Raw genomic sequence first — 17,428 nt, 5'->3', positions numbered from 1 at the left:
ATAACCTTTGTTAAGAATTAATAACTATTCATTACTTGTATCTGTCAGAAAGAGGTTCTTTAAAGGGAGCCTTTCAATTATTTTTTACCATAATAGAGAACTAATCAGCCTTGAAGACTATAAGACAACCTGTGAACGTCACCAAATGGTGATGTTTAGTTGACAGGTGATACCAACAAAACCAAATATATGATTGCTGATCAACAAAGCTTAACGAAGAGTTTGTCCAGATTGGTCATCACTCTTTCAAACGAGTTGAGGAGTTTGAGTACCTCGGATCACAAGTCATTACCAACAATAATGTTTCACCAGAGATAAGGAGACGAATAGCATTGGCCAATAGGTTTTATTTTAGACTTATCAATTATCAAGACCTACAAAAACTATATTATACAAAATGCTAATTTATGCCTCAGAAACTTGGGAACTTTTGAAGTCCGATGAAAGAGATCTCCAAACATTTGAGAGAAAGATACTCAGAAACGTCTACGGCCCAGTAAAGGATGAGGTCCCAAATAAACTACTCAACGAGTGCCTACATGGAACACGGCATAGAAACCGCCCACAGCTTCAATGTTTGGATGGTGTTGAAGATTTAAGAACCCTGCTCGGAGTGAGGAATTGGAGAGCAGCTGCACTTGACCGATTAAACAGGTGGAAACTGCTTGAGCAGGCCAGGACCCAGTAGTGGGTTGTCTTGCCGATTGTAGAAGATATCCTCACTGGGCATAATGCATGCCCAGTGAGGATATAATAACTACAATTACCTAAAAACACGGGTCATACTTTCTCTCAATTTTTGGGCATTCTAATGATAACAAAATATACCTACTAAGCAACTATAAGAAAGTGTGGATGAAATTTCAGTTATTCAGGAATCTGCCAAAACATAACAGATTGAAACAAATTCACTAAAGCGTTTAAAAATCAAAGTGGAACTAGCAGACTGATTAGTAAAATCAAATCCACAATAATGCGAATAAACCAGTACATGCAAATAATAAAAAATTTCAACTAACTTGTTCTCTCCTCATAATAAGCCTGTAAGTATTTTTTGTTTTGTGCTTCAATAATTTCATTTCACCTGTACCTCGTTGCTTCCATTCTTTATTATCAAACCTATACAACATTGCTCTCTCTGAAAAAACTTTTTAAATAATACAAATTAGTATAATTTTAATGAATGTATAACTTTTTAAAAAATAAAATAAAATATGACTTACCAACATCTTCATCTTCTTCCCCCGTTTTCAATTCAATTTTTTCAGGGAGTGGAATAATAGGAGCAAACTGTGGGTCATGGTCATCATCGCCTTCTCCATTATCACTATCTCCTTCATCATCATCATCTTTTGCAGCAGTTCCAGGTCCTTTATTTTTAGTATCTGCAAATAATTGAGATCCCGCTCCTTCCCATTTGAAATTTTCATTTTGTCCTAGAAAATTCAAAAATTATATGTACCTAATTTTTTTCTTTTGCTTGACTATATAATAAGAAGATTTGTAATTATAAAAAAAAAAAAAGAAATTAAATTGTATTTTTCAATGGAGAAACAAGTTTTAAGGTCCCTTAAATTCAAGTCTATATGTATTTGAACAGCCAAGCTCAAAAATGATAAGTTGTACAAAACTAACATATATGAAAGGCATATTCCTGGGATGACAGCAACTTGTTCGCTAAAGTCGACTAACAGGAAGTGCCAATTTATAGCATCGATTTTACAAATTATTTTTTATAATTCATTGAAGTCCTATACTGCCTAACCATGGTTGGGGTCAAAGTTTTCTATTTTGTAGGACCACCACTCAATGAAAAAGTCAATGCCCCAGGCCAGATTCGAACCGGCACCGCCAATAGACATCAAATTGGTAAGACAGTGTCTTAACCACTGAGCTACGGGCGGCCCTTCATTGAACTTACCACATCAATGTAAAATCAGGTGCTATTTAACTCTCACTATACTCATCCTCATTAAAATAGTTTGGTAAGGCTTCAATAACAAATTTTAATAAAAAAATTCCTTCAATTTTGTTTATTTTAAATTAAGCAACCCATTGTAAACAAAGGATAAACATAAAATATAAAAAGATTTTATAATTAACTAAAGGAGAAAATAACCATTTTTGTGCTTCCATGGTTGTTATAACAGTCAGGTTTTACTTTCACTTAGCTAAGTATTACCATCCTCAATAATAAAGCACACTTAGCTAAGTATTACCATCCTCAATAATAAAGCAATGTCCTGGTTTGAAATGTATATGGATTAATAGAACCTCAAAGTAAGGTGGTAAGTGAAAGTTGTGTGATGGGGAACCAAATTTTTTTTTATCATTAAAATACTGCTTTGTGCTAATGCTAGATTTGAGTAAATAAATACAACTTACAATAATTCTCTACAATATGTTAGGCCATTATTTTTAAGTTTTATAAAAATTTACCAATCCTATTCTGTATGACCATGGGAGTCTAAACTCATTTTTATACAGGGTTGAGTTGATTTCAGTAAATTTTAGTTTCTTGCTAGAAACAAAAATCTTTCTAATAACAAACAACCAGAATATTTTTTTTTAATTTACCTCCAAAATTATAGGCGTTAGCAGATTGTGCAAAAGAGGTAAATGGCATAGCATCATTAACTGGAATTGATGAACTTTCAGCAATTGACTTGAAGGAGAAAGCATCACCACCAAATGTAGAACTTTTTCCTGATCCTGTAGAAAAAAAAAATCAAAACTTAATTCATAAAAAAAAAAAAAATTTGTTTTATTAGTTAAAACAAATATGTAGTTTATAATCAACTAATCATCTAGAATTCTGAATATAAAATGAAATTAAGAGTAACTTATATCAAACAGTTAAGTGAAAAGCCTCAGTTAAGTTATCAATGGTATCAAATCCTCTGTTATCCCATATCCTAACCAGACCCAAGGGAATTAACTAGAGGATTATTAATCTAGATTAATACACCATTTCTACAAATGGTTCAGGATTAGTAAGGAATAACTAATTCCTTATTCATTTTTTTTTTATTGATTACTGATAACAATTAACACTGAGTTATCACAAAATTATTTGAGGAAGTAAAAATCAATTCCTGTATATGAAAGAGACGGCCTTCCTTTGGAGAATAGTAAATGACCTTTAACATTTATTTATTTATTTTTTTTTATTCCTACATAGACACACTACCAATTTCTCTCTTTAAAACCTAATGTGTGCCATTCTACTGACTATTAAGTCACCTTTGCAAATGTACACATATGACACGAATTAATTATTTAGCTATGTTTAGGGTCAGTAATACAGCCACTGCCGCACTGAAAGAACTTTATTCAGGCTAGTTCAACATATTTGCATATTATGCAATAAACCATTACATCATCCTTTTTGTTTAATCAGCATACTTGCAAATCTAAACAGGAGCTTGCTCAACTGATAGTGTACTATATTTAGTCCTCTCACCCACCTCAAGACAATCCTGTCCATGTGTAGAAGCACTATGTAGAAACATTTCTTTTAATGTACGGTCCTATTAGAAACAATTTTGAGTGGTTTCTTTTTTATTAATGTTTCTCCAATAGAGTTCTCTCCAATAGACCTTACTTACAACAACTGCCTTTTTATTGTTGCATTTGCCACTGTACAAATTTGTAATCATTTCAGGTACTTTGGAACTTCACTGACAAGGACACATTCCTTCATTTTTAATAATTCTAGGTAGCTCATAAAAATAGCTGGCAAAACGGTTGCACGAACAGCTAATGAGCCACTTGTCTAGCTTTCTTGCGACGCAACAATATCTTAAGACATGAGCAATATGGCTCTAAATAAGACTAAAAATTGATTTTATTTTAACCAAACAGTGAAATTAAAAAGTTTATATTTTCCAAAAATTAAGCATATATGCTCGTATAATTCTAAACTATGAATAGCTTTAACTTCACCTAACAAAAGAATCACAACAGAGAACCATAAGCTCTAGTAAGAGGAATAAGGGTGGGTTCAGAGACAGTGTTTTTTATTAATATGATAAAATTAATCAAAGTAAAAACCAAATCAACTTAATAAAATTTAAAATCTACTTACCAAATATGCTATTTACGGGAGCAGGATTACTGAATGAGGAATCATTTTTAAAGAAATATCTACTTGAATTATTGTCAACAGTTTTGGCTAGAAAAAATAATAATAAATTAAAAAAAAAAAAAAAGGATGATTGATTAAAACTAACTACAAACATTAATTATTTCAAAATAATAAAACAAACTAATTAGCATGAAAATACCTCAAAATTGTTTAATTAATAATCCAATAATAAGAAGATAGATTTTTTATGGATTTATTTCTCATGAAGCCTCTGAATAATAATTGTAAAACATTGTAAAAATAATGGTATATAATATAATTATATATTTAAAAGAAGAAAAAAATAGTATTGATGTAAGTATTGATTAATATGATATGAGGATTGATATTAATATGAGTATGCAAGTATTGATGCAATTCTAAATATGTTTCATAGGATGAAAAAAAAAAATAATAAACTAAATGCAGTGTTGTAGCTAAACTTACTTTCAGGTTCATTGGTTTTCAATGCACTCGCAAAAGAAAATCCTTCCACACTGGTGTTTGGATTAAAGCCAAAGGAAATTGGTTTTTTATCCTCCACAACCACCTGTCTAATTTCCTTATTTAGTTGTTGAGAGTCATTAACTTCTGTTCTTTTAAGGTCAAAATCTTTTGAAAGAGATTTATTAACTTCATTACTATCTTTTTCATCCTAAAATATGAAATAATAGAAATGTACAAATCATATATATACATATAAAAAGCCCTTCAAACACACATGTCAGAGTAAAGCTTTCTAAACATTTTTATAAGCACCATAATTTTACACAATAAAAATTTCAAGGTTAATGGTTTTTTGTTTGAAAAAAAACAAAAAAAAAAACATATAGAACGAGCTGTTATATATCCACATTAAATTACTGCTGCTTAGGTACATGTGACAGCGAAAGTAGAGGACGATTGGTTTATACCAGATCCTTGTAACACTACTCTTCAACTTTGGACCAAATCTTTAGGCTGATTTACAAGGAAAATATGTTTACACATGTGAAAATAAAAAGTACAGGATAGTATTTGCAAAAACAAAAAAAGTAAAGGACCATCTATAAACTTATCTGTATGATCTCTGAAAATTTCAAAAAATTGAATTAACAAGAAGGTACTATGGTTATCTCATGGAGTTGACTGCAGACAGACACGGAACCAAATTCGTCCCTTGATGTCCAGAAAGTAAGATGAGATTAGAAATTTTCAGTATGTACAAAATTTTTTTTCATTTCATTTATGAATATAAAGTTTCTCTACCTTAGACAGTGAGAAATCAAACCAGCTAACAATTAAATAGATACAAATTAATCATCATTGACACTAAAAGCGTTAATAACCTCATTATCAGCTTCACAGCCACAACAGCCCGGGCAGGGTGGTTTTTCCAAATAACAATAAAAGTTGGCAGGAAGTTTCAATGCTAATGCCTTTTCAACAAGTTCTGGAGGTGCTTTCTGTTCATAAGTAATTTCAATGTCTGAAAATAGAGAAACAACTTCTATAACACAAAGGAAAAAAAAAATGAATGTAGAGTTAGCTCAATATGTGTTTTTTAAAAAATCAAGTAAATTCAATTGATCTAATAATTATCAAATTTAGATATTACTCAGTTTGATAAAATGTTATTAAAATTAATGAGAAAATTTAACTTACCACTATCTGAATTTGATACACTAGCATCTTGAACTACTTCTTGATTAGAAGACGTCTCCTCTGGAATTAATATGTATATCAAATTTTACACAAAAAAATATTTACAGGTTACCAAAAAATTTGAAATATTAAATGAATAATCAATGTTTGAAGGAATCATGATTTGAGAGGTAAAAGAAAAACATTGAATAATTTCTCATATCAGAAAAAACATTTTGCTGTTTGAATATTTTGTAATCCAGCTTAAAATTGTATTTGTTCTCTTAAGTGTTAAAAATTATTTTTCTTGAGTAAAAATATGAACTGTTTCCATGAAGTGAACAAGATAACTAATTAATTTGTTTTCCAAAATAAAAACATTATTACTTCTCAAAATTATTTTTTTTTTAATATTTTTTTATACTTGTACTGATTCCATTATATGTTTTACTTTTCAGATAACATAATAGTAAACTAATTCTGACATAACTGTTTCAAGACATCATCCATTAAACTCAATTTGAAATTAACCTTCTGAACCTAATTCCAGATATAAACAAGTGATTTAGCTTGGTATTTGACCAACATCCAGTTAATGGTCTGTTAGTGTACAGTATAGTAAATACTCATTAAAGTACTAAATCGGTTATTTTACAGGGCTCAATAGAGTCAATTTGAGAACTTATTTCATTACTTTTGAAGTAAAAAAAAAACACTAAAAATTAAAGATAAAAATATAATTCATCTACCTTAACATTGAAAGGATAAAAATGATCAATGATCATTAGCATCAGCTAATTAAAATTCTAAATCCTAAAATAACTTCAATATAATTTTTTTTTCTGAATCACTTTGAGTAAGGAATATCATGGATGTTCTGTAAATTTGTTATCAAAAACCAATTCATGGAAACTTTGACTTTATTTCAAAAATTAATTACTAAGAACAGATATGCACAAATAATTACATAATTAAAAATGTTACAACATGCAAATTGTTATATAATAAATACACCATAAATATTAACCCATAGATTAGAAATAATAAAGATAAAATGAACATTCATAAAAATAAAGAATCATGGTAATACTGTTACAGGCAACAGAAATATAAATACACAAACCATGCAATTTGAAAATTAGTAACTAGACCATGATCAGAAAATAACATAAATAACATGACGTTTTTAAGGAAGAAAATAGATATGCAGAGAAATTTTATTCTGATGCAGGAATAGCTAAAGGACTTTATTTGTGGGTTTCTTCAATTTTAATAAGACCAGCATGATTCAAAAACTTGTTCCAATATTGGTAAATGGATTGGAGAATATTAACTTAGCACCAAATCTTAATATCATATTTTAAAAATACAGCAGCAGTACAGAAATAGCTATCACAGATTAAACATAATTAAGTACAGACAATAAAACAATAGATCACATTTTAGTTTTTTATACTAATCACCAGCCTTAAAAATTTAAATTTATGTAAATTATAAAACACTCAAAATCTTATAACAAAAGAGCATACATTATACAAACATTACCTAATACTGAATTTTGAAGAACAAAATATATAATGATAAGAGTTACTATTAACATATAATGATAAGTTACTATTAACATATAATGGTAAGAGTTACTATTAACATATAATGATAAGAGTTACTATTAACAAACTTGAAAAAATATTAATCATCATTCAATACTCTGTTTCCCAAATCCCATTGATCATTTCCTTGATTTATTTCAATTAAATTATTTCTTTAATAATGAATTATCTATGATAAAGTTATTAAAGGAAATAAAAATTTGGTAACAATAGGCAAAAGCAATCAGCGAATCAAAGAAAAAAATAAAGGGACGAGATTAAGAAAAAAGAAATGAGTGGGGAAGAGATTTATAACCAATGTTTAATATGGGAAAAGCAGCTGTTAAATTAAAATACACATATATCAGAGGAATCATTAAATAATAAAAACAAAATGTACTTCAAATAACAAATTAACTAAAAATAAAATTGATTTATAAAACATGGTTTATCAGCTGAAGGTAAGCCAAAACATAAAAAACAATATAATAAACAAAATCTTAGAATAACTTCAGATCATAAAACAATTCTCTGGAGGGATAAAAAATAATTACAGAATCTTCTTTATTCTTTTAAAAGACAATTTTACAAAGATCTATAATTCTCAAATATCACTTCTTTTGACTAGAGCTTATCTTATAGACCAACTAAATTTGGATAGTCAATGCTTCATTGTTCATCACATGTGTAACTTGCCATCACAAAATCAAACCTACATTGAATTCCTTGATAAAATCAGTTTATCTTCATATCCTTAATTTAGTTGAATCTGGACTTGCTAAAAAAAAACCACTTTAGAAGATAATAATTCTAAAATTCCTATGTTTTTCTTGAAATTATTCAAAAAGTATGTATTACATAGTAATTAAATAATTAGTCAGGAAATAAATGATACAGGGTTACAATAACAAAAATGAAGTTTAACAGATAAAATAATAAAAATAAAACAATGACAATAAACTTTCCTCAAATGTTTAACAAAAATATACAAAAAAATTATGACAGGTTTAATTACAAACTAGGATACACCCATTTAAATCAAAGCACCATCTTCCTTCTTCATTACTGGGGGAATTAAAATACTTAAATTTCTGGGAAGAATAACCAAACATCAATAAGAAACAAATTTTCTGATCAACATTATGGATATTCAATCAAATATAATATAATATGAACATTAGTAACAACTAAAATTTTCTGTTCATTAAACAAAAATTATGGATGTACAATTTTTAATGATAATACTAAATACTACAAGATTACTGATAGAATTACAAAAAGATCAACCCATTAAGCTTTAACTAAATTAAACAGTAAAATACTAGAGCGAAGCAAACATAATCAATTTACAAATACCTATGAATTTATTTATAGCAGTTTGTTTATTTTTATAATTCAAATACATTAAAAATTGTCTTTAGTAGATATTCACTGTCAGATATAACAAAAACTAGGGCTTTAACTTAAGTTTTGGTAGGTATATGTACCATTGACATGTGGCAAATGTTATGGGAGAGTTCTTGACACATCTGTTCATAATCGATGTGAAACAATCCCACTTAAGCAACAAAATCTAATCATTATGTTGCTAAAGATACGGGTTTGTAATAGAGCACCCAACTTTAAAGATCTCTTCTCAAAAACAAATTTTATGAACTTAATCAGAAATTGATACACCACACATTAAAGATTCAAGTTAAAAATTAGACCAATCCCATCAAATTAAAATTTCAATGACAAAGGCTGGTGTTAAGTTTTTTAAGGCCAGAAATTCTATGTTCTATAATTCTTAGGATTATCTTAATTATTATCAATTGAAAAATAAATAATTATAAAACTAATTTACTTCATTGGCACAATAATTAAAGAGGTATGTGCTCAAAGCTACAATAGGAATCACAAAATGGTATTTAATATAATCACAAATAAAACCAAGTCTAAATCAATGTTAAGTGAATAAATGAAATGTACAGCATTTCAGATCACAGTACCCAAAGTCCAAGGTTTGATACCCATCTTAATTAGCAAAAATATTTATAATAGTTTGGTTCTATGATGTAGAACATTTAAAATTTTGTTTTTGACTTTTTTAACTCTGAATTAATTTAATCTAAATCTTCTTTATCATATTAACCTAAATTAGTATCTTTCAGCAGAACAGTACATTTGAAATAAGAAAACATATAGCACCATACTTTTTATGACGTTACACAATATTTGGCTTACAACACTATACAGTGTTATGAAGTTTAAAATGACCCTACTTCGGAACATTGTTAATAATTGAAATCTATTTGCTTTTTCTTCAAATAAATAACAAATCTTCTTTTCATAGATTTTTTTAAGCGGGAGGATACAGTCAAAAAATTATTATATCTTCCCTACTATTGTTCAGTTAAATTAAATCAAAATTCACAATAAAATAGCAAAAACTATTCAAATCATTATGTCCTTGACAAGCATGCATGATTAATCTTTTTATAAAAGTAGACTCTATTAAATATAGGATAATTTTATGCAAGGATTTTTATTGCATAAGCCACATGATTGAATTTGAATTATAAAAACTTGTACAAGCCAAGCTAGCTCAAGTGAAACTCAATACGTTTAATAATGACATGTTAGCTTCTACAAATATCAGTCTAGAGCGAAATCTATAGGAGTCATCACCTCTGGTGATCTCAAGGTCAAGCGAATTACTAGAAAAGTCAGCCAAGTTAAATTAAATGATTAAAATATCACAATATGAAGAAGGTTACTATTATAAAAATATACAATAATTGATAAGAATGCAGTTAGGAAAAAGATAAATAAATGCCTTTGAGATTAAAGGCTGTAGAAAATAGAAAAAAGTTATAACGTCTTGTCATTCTGACATTTTAAGGTTTCTGATTTCTTCAGACCATGAGAAACACTAATATCATGGTTGAGAACTGGAGAAAGTAGTTTCTATCATGATCATCTTGATAACCTTCATTTCAATTAAAGATGTTCAGAGTAACAAAAAGGTTCGTAGAAGTTTATTCTTTCATTCCGAAATTATTACATCATATGGATATATTTTCAATTAAGCAAATTAACATGGGAAAAGGTTTTTATTTTGATTAACTAATATTTATTTCACATTATTACATCTCATCTTTTAGATTCTCACTGTCTCATGAGTTTAACATAGGCCAAGCATACTTGTATCGTGTGGTGTCGACAGGAAATTCTCCAAGCTTGTACAAAAGATTGATGATGCATGCTTTCCAATCTTGCTGTTACAGATGTAGCCACCATAAATATTATTAATGAAAAGAGAATTTAAAAGAAATAAAACATCACATTTGAAATATCACCAAAATGATGAAATCAGCAGAGCACTAAGAGTAGAACAAGAACAGAAATTATTGTTACAGTGAATTGAATAATCAAGAATAAAAATTGAATTACCTTTTATTCCATAAACTAAATTTTCGTAGATAATAAATAGTGTGTGCTGCTAACATATTTTGTAAAATTATGATATATAATAACATTTTTTACTTTTCATATACCCAAAGGAAAATATTTGAAATAAATAGTACCATCTTACATAAAATTTTACATATGGTTTTGCATTTGAACATTAGTTTATTTTAACTTATAGTAAAAATGTTTTGACTTTTGATAACAAACATAATACACTAACATTTTCTTTAACTGTGGATTAGGCAAAAGTGAAAATAAAGTTTTCATTCTGGATACCAAATCGTAAACATTCATAGTTTTAACATGAAGAGAGTTATTAGTGAAAGGCGTACAAAGACATTTCATAAAATGCCAATGATGCCAAATACACAAACAAAATGGATAGAATACCATACTCAAGTAACTAGGTGTTAATTCGACAGATAAAGCATCAAATATATGTACATATCTATTATATTCAGAAAATAATAGATCTTCAATCATTTTTAAAGAAGAATTGTTAGAGGTTAAACTAAATTTGCTACTGAAAAAATATGTGGTTATCAAAAAATAAAGTGTTACAAATGGTTGTTTGTAATAGCCAACATCCATACCCTGTTTACGAATGGGGGTTCCTTCCACAGTTGTACTTAATGATAAAGTTTTCACCTAAAAAAGAAAAAATTAGTTTGTAAGATTATTTAAGTTACTAAAATATGAGCAGTAATAAGAAAATTCAATCATTACTAATAGGATCATGAATGTTTTGATAGACAAAAGATTTGTAGATAACAATGTAGAGTATTACAATAAATAATATCAGACAATCTTTTTAATATTTTAATAAAAGGAAATTCCGAGCCACTGTTATTTACCTCCCATTAATTCTATTGTAACTAATTAATTTATTAGGGAATGCCAAATAACCTTTAAATAATGAGCAGGAGTTAGAGAGACTAATAAAAATATTAAAAAAAGAATAAGCAGAGCCAATTTAAAACTCTTTGGACAAACTAAGGTCAGTGATTTAGGATAAGAGTAGCTTGTGATCAACTGAATCAATAATCTACGAGAAAACTATGAAAGAAACAAGCAATTAATCTATGGAACATTAAAGGCCTTGGGTAATTTTTAATACGTTTGTGTGACATTTTGAGATTAGAAATCTAATAGCAAAGGATTAAGAATATTTTGATCGAAGAAGGAGCCACATTGGAAGTGGACTAATCTTTCTAGTGTTCTGGATAGATTGAATGGAAATAAACCTTAAGTCTAATCCCCGTGAAGAGCAAGAACTTCATTTTATTGAATTCATTTTATGAACCTTATTTATGTATTAATTCTTATTCAAATTCTAATAGTTCCTATCATGTCACAGATTTACATCAAAATGAAACAAACAATATTTCACTTGTTTATTAAGTTTCATTGTATATTAGGTCAATTAAATGTTTGGAGCAAGATGTTTTTTACCCTCTTAATCATTATCCTCATATCCCACTCCTCCACTGCCATATTCTTGTTGTAGGTGAGAAATAGTTTGGGTCACTAATTAAATATTTGTATCAAGGCTTATCAATAAGTAAAGAATAATGAATTATATTATACTACAATAATAACCTACAAACTAATGGATCTTAAAAAAAAAAAAAAAATTAATAGTGCATTAGTAGACATAGATAATTTCAAAGACAAACATAAGGAAAATATTTACGTTTGCCAGTGCATCATCAAATGCTTGTTTGAATTCTTGAGCAATTTCAGCTGATTTAAAACGAATAGCAAAATTTTCCTTAGTCTCAACTCCTTCAGAATAATCAACAGCATACCACAGCCATGTTTTGTCATCCTTTGCCTTTGGTCTCAAGATGATTTCATCAGTAATAAAATGATTCAGACAAATTTTCATAACCTGATCTCTCCTCATGAGGAACCTAAAAAATATTGATAATAAAGATTAATAAAAAAAAAAAATCAAATTATTATAAAGTTTTAAACTATCAATTTTTTTGAAAGGAAAATGAAAGGTCAAGAAAGGTAAAAAAAATAAGTAGAAAAAATTATTTATTAGTAACCAACGTTCTGTCCTACTTTGTAGTGCTAAGTGAAAAGGTTAGTGATAGTTAAGATAGGCATAAAGTATATAGTATAAAGTATATTTAGTAAGACATTGATAATACAGTACCTTATCTTGCCAGAAATGTTATGCTTTAAAATTTTAACATCTCCAACACCTCTTTCTTTCCATTCCTTTGAAGATGAGTCATATCGAAATAATTTTGCTCTCATACAATATAAAACAGTCTCATTTTCTTCTCCCGTCACAACATTTATTTTATCAGGCAATGGAATGACAGGCTGAAATGAATCATTAAAATAACTCTACATTTTATAAATTTAAATGAAACAAAAAAATTGCATCAGTTACTATTAATAATCAAAGACAAGTAACAGGATATAAGTGAATACCTAAGAGTTAAGAGATTTTACTTTTTTAGTTTGAAAACAAAAACTTTAAAATAAAGCAATGCTGCCAATTAGGGTCGTTTTTATCCCTTGACCATTATATTTCAGATAACTTTTAATACAATAGCTGATAGCACGGAAAGTTTGAGAATTGTGTACTGGAGAGGAAACACTCAAAACATCAATCCCAAAAGCCAGATATTCTAAAAATCAATAGACGAAAAAAAAAATGTCTCGTTTCTTTCTTCTTTTTTTTATAAGCTTTAAACTGTGTTCTTGAAAATTTTTATATTAAATAATTGTTTAGATGACAAACATTTCTTAAATAACTAAAACAAAATAAATTAGGGATCAGATCAGAGGTATATAATTTTAACTCATTTCAGAACAGACTTTAGCGAGTGAGATGTCAATTGGTAGGCTGATCAAAAGAGGGCAACTTTTTAAAGACCCCTTGGATAAATTTCATTACATTGTTTTTTAAACTAATTTCTTATTCATTTATAAATTTTATTTGTACAGTAATTTATATTTTATTAAAATTTGAACTAGGGCAAATTCTAATCCATGAAGAAATAATATCAATTGATTATAATCTCATTTCATCCTTTTTTTTTTTCATTCTATAACTTTAAAAGCAGAGTTGGGCAAATCCAGAAACCTAAAAATTAGCCGCTTTGTATTAGAAAAAAAAAAAAAATTAAAATAAATCGATATGGGATCTTAAAATCCATAGCATTTTCATTTTGTACTCGTCTGAATATGTGAAATAGAACCCTCATACATTAGAAATTGAAGGTGGTAAAGAAATAAGTGAATTTAAAAAAAAAAAAAAATCAAATTTTGATTTGAATAATATGTATTAGACTAATTTTGTATTCGAATAATTTTTCATTCGACTAATTTTTTATTCGATTGAAATAATATTTTAAATATTCGAATAAAAAAGTATTCGGATTGTTTAGTCGTATTTTTATTTGAATAAAAATTTATTCATGTCTCGTCAATCGAATAAAAACTTCGAATAAAAAAGTATTCGTCTCTTGTCAATCGAATAATTTTTGCCCAACTCTGCTTAAAAGTATACTAAAATTTGTGCAAACCTATAGTCATACCTTCAAGGCAAAACTAACATAACTTAAAAATCTGAAATGTTAGAAAGATTGATAGGCTAAAAACCTAAGTGAAGCATAACCATTGCGAATCAACATCTAATTGTTATATTAGATAGATAAAATTGTAATATCACTTATTATTCTATATCATCTCACATATCAAATTCAATGGTTAAAATTTAATTTAACTAACCAAACTAAACCATATTGTTAAACTAACCCCTTTTGGCCTAAATCCCATATAATTGTTTTTTTGTATTAATTAATCAAGAATTAGAGGTTTTCTTTCTCTTTTAACAACACTTTAATTTATTTAAATTCCCCAAATAAATACAGTCCATATCATTATTACCAATTAGTTATAATTAATTCTAATAATTTCCTCAAGACGGGGAATATTAAAATAAAACAATAAACAAATAAATGAATTTGCTGGCTATAGAGCATGTATGACCTACGTAACTTAAGGAAGTGATAATTACAAACAAGAGAGCTATAAATTTATATTTAGTGTAGTCCTTATCTTAAAACTGTCATGTTTTTCATTGAAAAGGAAATGATAAATAAAAAAACTATTCATGTTGGGTAACTCCCAATTGGGTTGTCTCTATCACCAGTCATTTTTAAATGCAATCAACCATTGGCCCTCCAAGCTAGAGAAGAATTTACACTCACACCATACAGCACACACACGAGGACCTCCAGTTCAAACCAGATGTACAACACATTTCTGGTCCTCTATTCATTGCAACAATTGAACTAATTGTACCTTATGGAACAATAAGAGGTGAAACCTTAAGGAATGTATTCCTCAAGAGCTCATAAGATTATAACGCAACATTATGAATGTTTTTAATGATGATATAATTACTTAAAGGTCTCCTTAATATACACACTTTTATCTTCCCATTACGAAATTTAAGTTTTATTAACTCTCCTTGTTTTATAGAAATTAAAGTTATATTAGCAAAGGAAAGCATAAAGGAATGCTTATAAAATAAAAATTGTGTTAAGGGAAGCTAAAGGTGAGCATTTAGAGGAAACCTTTAGTTAGGTGTTCCTTAGGAGCTCATAAATAAGACTTAAAGATAAGATTAATAGATTGGGCACAAGTGAAAAATCTTTAGTCCAGTAAGAGGTGATAAAAAACATACAAATAATCGAAAATTTTATGAAAAACAGGATTTTAGGAACATGAAAACTTCCTTAATGGAAGCCAAAGGTGAGGATTTAAAGGAAACCTTAAGGAATGTATTCCTTAAGAGCTCATAAGATTATAACGCACTAAATTAGGCACAAAGATAAAGAATGTTTCGCCCAGCAAGAGATAAGAAGGTAAAAAAAACAAATAACCCATAATATTATGAAAAACATGATTTAGCTGCTTGAAAGTTCATGTTGAATGAATTTAACAAATATAATAACCTATCATTGCTTACTCAAGTTTCAAATATCATATACATTACACCCTGAAATGTATATGTCTATTCCCTTACATGCATGCACTCAACTTATCGAGACATTAAAATTAACAAAACATACCTGAAATTGTAAATGATCTTCTTCTTCCTCAGGTTCACTATCATGAGATTCATCAAGAGATTTATTGGCTAAAGGACTAGTTTGTTTAACTTCTGGCATAGTGAATTGGAATACTGGTTTTCCAAATGAAAATTGGGAACCTGTGGGACATAGAAGGTTAAAGTAATAAACCTAGTCAAACATAATAACATAAATTATTGTGTTCAATAACTGACCTGTTTCAGATGATGGAGGAAATGTAAACCCAAATTCAGGTTTCTGAGAGGAAATAGTACTAGTGGTTTCTTTAGTCGATTTAACAGTAGAAGCATTAAAACTAAAAGTACTACTTGTTGGAAAGCTAAATGTGTTATTAGAGCCAAAAGTAAATTTGAGAGAGTCCGTAGTTGGTTGGGATGATCCTCCAAACACAAAACCTGGGGTAGCATCTTTTTTTACAGAAGTATCAACAGTACTACCAGGTCTTTTAGTACCACATGCTTCACATGAATGAATGTCAGATTTATTACGCACATAGCAAGATGTACATTCCCAAGAGCCAGGTGAAGGCTTTAATAAACTAGAAAGACTAGGTTGTTCACTCTTTAAGTTTGTGACTGAATTTTTCTCACCTAAAGATGTTTTAATGTCTTCTTTTGGAGGAGCTACTTTATTAATCTCAGGTTTAGAATCTAAAGAAACACCAGGCTTCTTATTGTTACAGGCACTACATGTTTGTAAGTCAGATGTATTTCTAACGTAACAAGATTTACACTCCCAAGAACCAGGAGCAGGCTTTAATAAACTAGAAAGACTAGGTTTTTCAATATTGAGACCTGAGACAGAAGATGCTTTGTTCATCTCATTTGATCCCATCAATTTATTGTTCTCAGATTTAGCATCCAATGAGCTGCCAGGTTTTTTATCACCACATGCTTCACATTGATGTTGGTCTGATTTGTTGCGAACATAACAAGATTTACATTCCCATGAACCAGGTACAGCCTTGATAACACTGGACAATGGTAAATTAGTTTTAGAATCAATATTTTTAGTGCCTTCTCCTTGGAGATTTATATCTGCCTTCTTATTTTTTTCGTCTTCAGTCTTTTGAAAATTTAAGCTAAATATGTTTTCCTTAGTATCAGTCTTAACATCACCAAATGTTTTTTTCAATTCCAAAACCTGTAAAATGATAATATAGTTGCAAACCTTTCTTGACGTAATTGCATTAAATTTAAAAAAATGTATATATGGAGTTAAATTTTCTTTGTTAAGAATCAAATTTAAACCCAATTGGTGCACTAATAATACTTTAACAGAAATATTTGTAATGGGATAATTCTTGTAGTCCAACTATTAAACATTAATAAAAATGTACAATATTCAAATGATAGTAGATATTTAAAATAAAACAAAGGCCAATATCTAGTTTTTAGAAGATTGATTGAAAATTAAAATTAATTATTATAGAATAACATCAAAATATAACTTTTAAGTACATATCGCTGCTCAAATATAATGACCTAACTGTTAACTTTGAGAAATTGACTTTA

At 28.4% G+C, this 17,428-nt stretch overlaps 1 protein-coding gene across 3 annotated transcripts in view; it reads right to left on the bottom strand.

Annotated features, from left to right (window-relative positions):
* Nup358 (Nucleoporin 358kD) overlaps positions 1-17,428 on the bottom strand; it is a 59,285-nt gene that overhangs the window by 24,994 nt on the left and 16,863 nt on the right. For all 3 annotated transcript variants that reach the window (XR_010844773.1, XM_024358883.2, XM_067052251.1), the window contains exons 18-29: positions 16,109-17,057; positions 15,894-16,033; positions 12,956-13,128; positions 12,485-12,704; positions 11,385-11,439; positions 5,771-5,830; positions 5,455-5,594; positions 4,574-4,781; positions 4,088-4,174; positions 2,578-2,712; positions 1,224-1,436; positions 1,020-1,147 (exon numbers count right to left, since the gene is read on the bottom strand). Coding sequence is in view for 2 of the 3 variants with exons in the window: in XM_024358883.2 (XP_024214651.1) it covers positions 1,020-1,147; positions 1,224-1,436; positions 2,578-2,712; positions 4,088-4,174; positions 4,574-4,781; positions 5,455-5,594; positions 5,771-5,830; positions 11,385-11,439; positions 12,485-12,704; positions 12,956-13,128; positions 15,894-16,033; positions 16,109-17,057 (2,508 nt within the window). In the remaining variant the exon portion in view is untranslated. The remainder of the gene's footprint in view (positions 1-1,019; positions 1,148-1,223; positions 1,437-2,577; positions 2,713-4,087; positions 4,175-4,573; positions 4,782-5,454; positions 5,595-5,770; positions 5,831-11,384; positions 11,440-12,484; positions 12,705-12,955; positions 13,129-15,893; positions 16,034-16,108; positions 17,058-17,428) is intronic.

Source organism: Halyomorpha halys, unplaced genomic scaffold (assembly GCF_000696795.3).
Source record: "Halyomorpha halys isolate HHAL.00 unplaced genomic scaffold, Hhal_1.1 Scaffold664.1, whole genome shotgun sequence".
NCBI classification, from domain to species: Eukaryota; Metazoa; Arthropoda; class Insecta; order Hemiptera; family Pentatomidae; genus Halyomorpha; species Halyomorpha halys.
The sequence above is the reverse complement of the archived record's forward strand: the minus strand, read 5'-3'. Positions and strand labels throughout refer to the sequence as shown.